Consider the following 5,983-nt stretch of genomic DNA (forward strand, 5'->3'; position numbering starts at 1 on the left):
GAGAGAGAGCGAAAGGGGGAGAGGGGGCGAGCGGAGTAGAGGATGAGAGGTGCCAGCGCGGGCCGGGGCAGCCAGCCAGCCTTACTGCCGGTGCCGGGTCGGGCACGGGCGCGCAGGACGCTGGCTCACTTGCCGGCCGCCCCAGGCGGGCAGTCCCACCGTGCAGGGGCTGGTGCTCGCCATGTGCTCTCCGCACACGTGGAGGTGGATGCTGGCACAGGAGCTCCTGGCCTGAGGGGAGAGCGGATGGCCAGGACGGGCCCAAGGTCACTGTGACCTTGGCCACCATGGCGGGCGAGAACCCGGCCGCAGGCTGGCTGACCGACCCGCGGCTCTCCCCTCTGCCAGCGCCAGCACGGTCACACCGGATTAGCCAGGACAACAGATCTGATCCCAGTCTAGTAACTGGGATCCACACCGGGAAAAGCAATTCAGAGGTGGCACTGAAATAGACCCTGAGTGACAGAAACCTCAAGGAAACAAAACGCAGTTCTGAATCTGCGAACACCTTCTGGATCATCATAAAAGGAGTTTACACTTCCTCAGATGACGTGACAGGAATTTAATTCCTAGTGATTTACTGAGATGTTGGTACACACGTTTGTAGGTAGCACAAAACTGCATCATGTCTCAGCCTCAAAGGATTCACAACGGAGAGGAAGAATCAGCCATCCCCGCTGACATCCTCAAAGAGAATTTTAAGCTGTCTTCCAAAAGCACAGAATAAAAATGCTGCCAGAGAGCAGAGTTTGCTCATGGATTGGTCTGCACCTGCATCAATATTCACAGAGCATCAGCTACCACCCAGAAACAGCTCCCTTCATGACATCCTGACTCTGGACTCAACTCCCGACCACGAGAGCAGGCGATCGGATCGTTCCGTCTCCCTCACTGCTGCTGGAAGCTCATCCCTGCTGACACCAGCCTGCCTGAAACCAAATGAAAGGCTCAGATCTTTCCCAGTGCCCATTAGGCTGCAATGCAACCACATCTCCAAAAATGAGCTTTTTAGGCAACACGGATTTTTCCCTTTGTTTGCCATCCTCCAGCGGCTGGGTGCCATTAGAACTTGCCCCAGCCAAGGGCTCTGCGAGGGAAGTCGCCGGTGAAGACTAATGAGAAGGGCTGAGCTGGTCTAATTCTGAAAGGTGATAAGTAATTACTGACTCTCCAAAGCAAAGCTGATGCAAGGCAGTCAGTGTCCAGTACTTCTGAATACAGGAACGAAGTGGTGTTGGAGAGAGACTGAGGAAAATGGGAAGAAGGTGAGGAAAGAAGACGCTTCACTGTGGAAAAGCCCATTGTGAACAGTGCTCAGCGCCCTTTATTCCAGTCAAAATGTATGAGGACTATTGGCTCTCATCTGCACTATCAATTTAGCAACTCTTCCATTTTCCAGATGAATTTTAATTACATTACATGCTATCGATTTCACAGTCACAGAGCGCATCTCTAAGAATTTCCTCTGTGCCACCATTAACCACTTTTATAAATATTAAATATGGAAAACATGCTGGATAAGAAGGGATCAATACACAAAATTAACAAAACTGCTGGCAGTATCAAATATGAGATAAACAACAACAAGCAAACACTAACACTTACTTCACTCAACCCACCAGCACAACTGAATTTTACCTTTACCTTCTAGGAGTAGAGTTCCACACTGCACCCCAAATTCCAGTCTTTCCCTGGCTCCAAGCAAATTACCTTTTCTTTATCTCCATCTCATAAAAAATTTGAGACATTCAAAACCTTCATGGAAGCCTGTCTGTTTTGGTTAAGCAAACAGAGGAGAAGGAGAAATGGAGTTTTTCTCTCCCCTTTTTCCTCTGCACTACAGGAAGAAGGTAAGTGACTTGGTTTAAGCAAAGTTAGCGGCGTTCTCTGGTTTCAGCGGGTGAAGTTCCACACAACCCCAGCCAACAGTAACCCCAGCGCTACACATACCTGGATGTATCGCAAGGCACTCCTTAGGACACTGAGGTTTGAGGTCTTCTTGTCGTCTACGTTGGGGATGTTGCGTTTTAATGTCTCAAAGCATTCTTTCAAGTGTGCACGTCTAAAGAAAGCACAGGTGGTTTGTCAGCTTGTGGGAGCACACACCAGAAACCAATTCAGCAGAGAGCTAGAGCTTAATTTGGGCCTTAATCCAGCAAAGCACTTCCACATGTGCACAGCAGTCACCAGGATGACCTGCATGTCTGCAGCTGAACCAGCTCACTCCAGCAGAAAGGCTGGGGGCTTGTGTGCCTGGGTTCTGGTCCCAGCTTTGTCAGGAAACTATCGTGCAACCTTAAATGAAACATCTCATCTCCCTGGGCTGCTGCTTCCACTTGCAGCTTATTTCCAATTTGGATAGTTAGACTTGTAAGAGTTTTGGATCAGGAACTGGTCTTTATTCTGTACTCACACACTACACTGACCCTGATCCTGGCTCTTTTAGTACTTTAACTCAAAAGGGAAGTTACACGGTTACGCACACGGGGATTTTGCTTTGCAGGATCAGGGCTTCGCAGGGTTATTGGAATGCAATCACACAGGTAAGTAAAACACACGGGGAAGCAGGAGAAGCAGAACTGAGCTATAAGAAAGCAAAGCAATACTGTGAGATTCATGACAAGTCACTAAGAATTTTGTTCAGGTTATTTCTGAAAAAAAAAAACCGCAACCAAACAAAAAGCCGACAAAGCCAAACAAATATTGACAGACTACAGGCCAAAAAAAAAACCAAATCAAAAAAGGAATGGGAATTACAATAAAAACCCAAACCCCTGGCTTTCTACGCACCTGTTCTTCTCCAATTTATTATGTACTTCCCTGGTCCCAACCCTGTAACCCAAACAGAACAAAGATAAACTCAGTGTCAGGTTTAAAACTACTGCCATTCAGCCTGTACCTCAGCAGCGTGTGTGTCTGGGATGAACAGGTAAATACTAAAACGCAACAGAGGTGCTCAGGGATCACTGGTTTACTACCAGCAGCACTTCTATTTCTGCCTGTACTGTATGAAGATAAAACCCACACTTTACCTGCACATCAGATGGGACAAGCATCACGCACACACTGCACAGCAGATCCAAACAGGTATCGTGTGTGTGTACATACAGTCAAACAGGGAAAGACACCAGGTATGGACTGTATGTTTTCACACAGTACTGGAGAGCCCAGATTCTGACCCATTTCTGACCCACGCCTCCACTCCCGTGGGCTGAGATTTATGCAGTTTCAAATTAAAGTGTACAGGACTTGGCAGACACACTTCAAACCTCTTTAGTTTTTTACTGTGCCTGAAATAACACAGCTGAGCATGAATCTGGAATGAAGTAATCCAGGAATCCTCCAGCCACTGCTAAAGGAAGAACCAGGGCGAGGTCCTGGTTTTTGGGGTCCTGGTATGTCCTCACCCTCTGAATCAAAGGAGCACTTTTTGGAAACGCCAATCATATTCATGTTATCTCAGCTTTTCAGCTACAGGGGTGATAAAGTACATTGGGAGACACATGGAGATTTCAAATATCTTCCCTATGCTATGCAAAGTAATTATTTACCTTTGGCTGAAATACACCAACAGTGAGGTGAGCATTCAGGAGGTACCTTATTCTATAACAAACATTCCAGTATTTGAAAACAAATATTTGACAGCCTGTTCCCATGAAACATTTACAAGCTGAAAAACATCTTTTCTGTGCTCATGTCTAAAGGAGCAATTCTGGGGAGACAAAGAGCGTGCACCTTGAGGTGTAACCCATCCAAACACATTTCAGGAGACCTTTGCGACTCCCTCACCATCAGACAGGTATTTTTCTGGTGTGCCTACAACAACAGCTCTAGAAACCCTGCACGGTGAACTGCTCTGATTACGGCACAGACACCGCAGCGATGCTGCACTCGGCACGGGGACAGCAGCCCTCCCAGTCCCCCAGGAGCAGAGCTCGGCGCGATGGCCCAAGAGCAGTTTGCTGGTGCAGCCACAGCCACCCCCCTGCCCGGTGCCAGGACAGCAGCTGCTCGGGCGGCAGAACCCCCCGCAGCCCTCGCCGGTACCCCCATGCCATCAGAAACCCCTCTGCACCCCTCTGAGTCAGTCACAGGTTCGCTTGATTAAAGCTCATCTGTGCAGCTGAGCGCTGTGTGGACAAGCTCTGAAGATCACAATCTGTCTTCGAGGAACTCCACTGGCATTTACAAAGGCCATTATCTTTACAAATTCTTACTTGCGCTGTTTCCTTCTATGCATTTTGGGATCTCTACATCCCAAAGGACACTATGAATCCCTTTTTTGTCCACTACATCTCACATCTCTTCCTACTCCCACAAGATGATACTGAATGTACAACCAGGGAGGTGGTCGGTGCCAATCCACAGCCCCACGCTCGTGCTCCTCACACAACTGGGTTACGTGGTTCTGTGATACAGCTCAGAGCAAACACCGTAAGGACCAGAGGACTTGGGGAAATGGAAGTGAACTGCCAGGTCCTGCCCTTTCGATACACTCACAGATTCTGACCTGGCCAAAATGCTTCTCCCAGGCAGGTCACTCCCTGGGGAAGGGCTGCGCGTTGTCCGTCTGCTGCGGTACTTGTGCGGCTGGGTGAGGGAACGGGAGCGACCGCCCCAGCGTCCAGCCCAGCACGGCAGGCCCCGCCCCAGCCCGCCACCCGCAGCCACAGCGGAGCAGGACAAGGCTGCTGCTGGGACACTGCCCAGCAAGAGGGGCACTCAGCTGGCACTTCATCTACAGGCATCTCCTCTGAACTCCTGACCAGACCCCACCCCTGCCCTCAAACTGGGGTACGTTTGCCTTATTGCACTGAACAGGCGATGCACAGAGAGCAGCTCCGCGCCCGGCCTCCATGGGATTAGCACACCCGCTCACACACCGTGCACAGAGCCATCAGCCAGCTGCACAGTGGGCAGAATGGTCAGAGAGCTGGACAACATGGCCCAGGAGGAAAGGCCAAACAGATCCAAGTCATTTATCCTGCAGGAAGGAAGACTGAGGGGCCAGGGGAAACAGGTAAAAGCTTGCTGCAAAGGAGGGAACGATTTGTTCTCCCAGTCCACAAGAAATAACACCAGACTATGGATTAGGATACTGCAGTCTGGAAACAACTGCCTACGGAGAAGACGGAGTCTCCACCAGCCAAAGTCCTTAAGAACAAGTTAGACAAACACTAACCTGGAGCAACATCAGAGTCACAAGTCCTGTCCGAGGGTGGGGACAGATTAAACATCCTTCAGTCACTTCCAGCTGCAGGAGTTTTGAACAAGCAGGAAGCCCTTAGCACTTGCAGAACTCAAACTGAAACAGCAGCTGAGGTGATCTCTGTCCTGGGAAATACAACCTCCCAGATCACACCCCAGTTTTCAATAAAGTTCCTGCAACCAGCACTGCTGCTCGACTCTCCTGACCAGTATAAGCAGAGCTCTTTTGCCAAACATAACACCAGATGCCACCTGAGATCAGACAGGCAGTGCTGGGACTGGTGTCCTAAGACAGCTCTGGCTTGGAAAAGGAATCCTTGTACAGAATCCTACAGTGTGTAGTGGGGGAAAATAAAAACCATCAAGCTAAGAAACCCTGCTATCAAAAAACCCAACAGACACCCAAACATCCATGGGTCTTGGCATTTCTGATCTGACAACTCTTTGCAAAAGCAGCAGCTGCTCCAGGTAGATGCAGTTTTTGGTATCATTTTGTCTGGTCCCCCTTAGAAGCCTCCACACACAAGGTGCACTCACCCTCCAGGTCTCTTCTTCTGCTCGTTCGGTTTGGTGTCCTCTGCTGGAGCCAGCTTCAGAGCGCCGAGTGGGGGAGCGCCCGGGTGCGGCAGGGGCTGGTGAGGCTGGGGCTGGATGGGCTGCTGGACCACATGGTGCTGGGAGATGGCCAGGACCGGCGCCGCGTAGTGCTGGAGCTGCTTGGGGCTGCCCGACGGGGGGGTAGCAGCTTTCCCGTCTGGCAGAAGCGGGCCCAGCG

At 50.3% G+C, this 5,983-nt stretch overlaps 1 protein-coding gene across 1 annotated transcript in view; it reads right to left on the reverse strand.

Annotated features, from left to right (window-relative positions):
- MNT (MAX network transcriptional repressor) overlaps positions 1–5,972 on the reverse strand; it is a gene marked incomplete at its 5' end in the record, with an annotated part of 19,772 nt that extends 13,800 nt beyond the window's left edge. The window contains 3 exon segments of the mRNA XM_010166817.2: positions 1,951–2,062; positions 2,791–2,832; positions 5,746–5,972. Coding sequence (XP_010165119.2) covers positions 1,951–2,062; positions 2,791–2,832; positions 5,746–5,972 — 381 coding nt within the window.
- Between the last annotated feature and the right edge of the window lie 11 nt (positions 5,973–5,983).

The sequence above is a fragment of the Antrostomus carolinensis genome, unplaced genomic scaffold (assembly GCF_000700745.2).
Source record: "Antrostomus carolinensis isolate BGI_N321 unplaced genomic scaffold, ASM70074v2 scaffold22794, whole genome shotgun sequence".
NCBI lineage: Eukaryota > Metazoa > Chordata > Aves > Caprimulgiformes > Caprimulgidae > Antrostomus > Antrostomus carolinensis.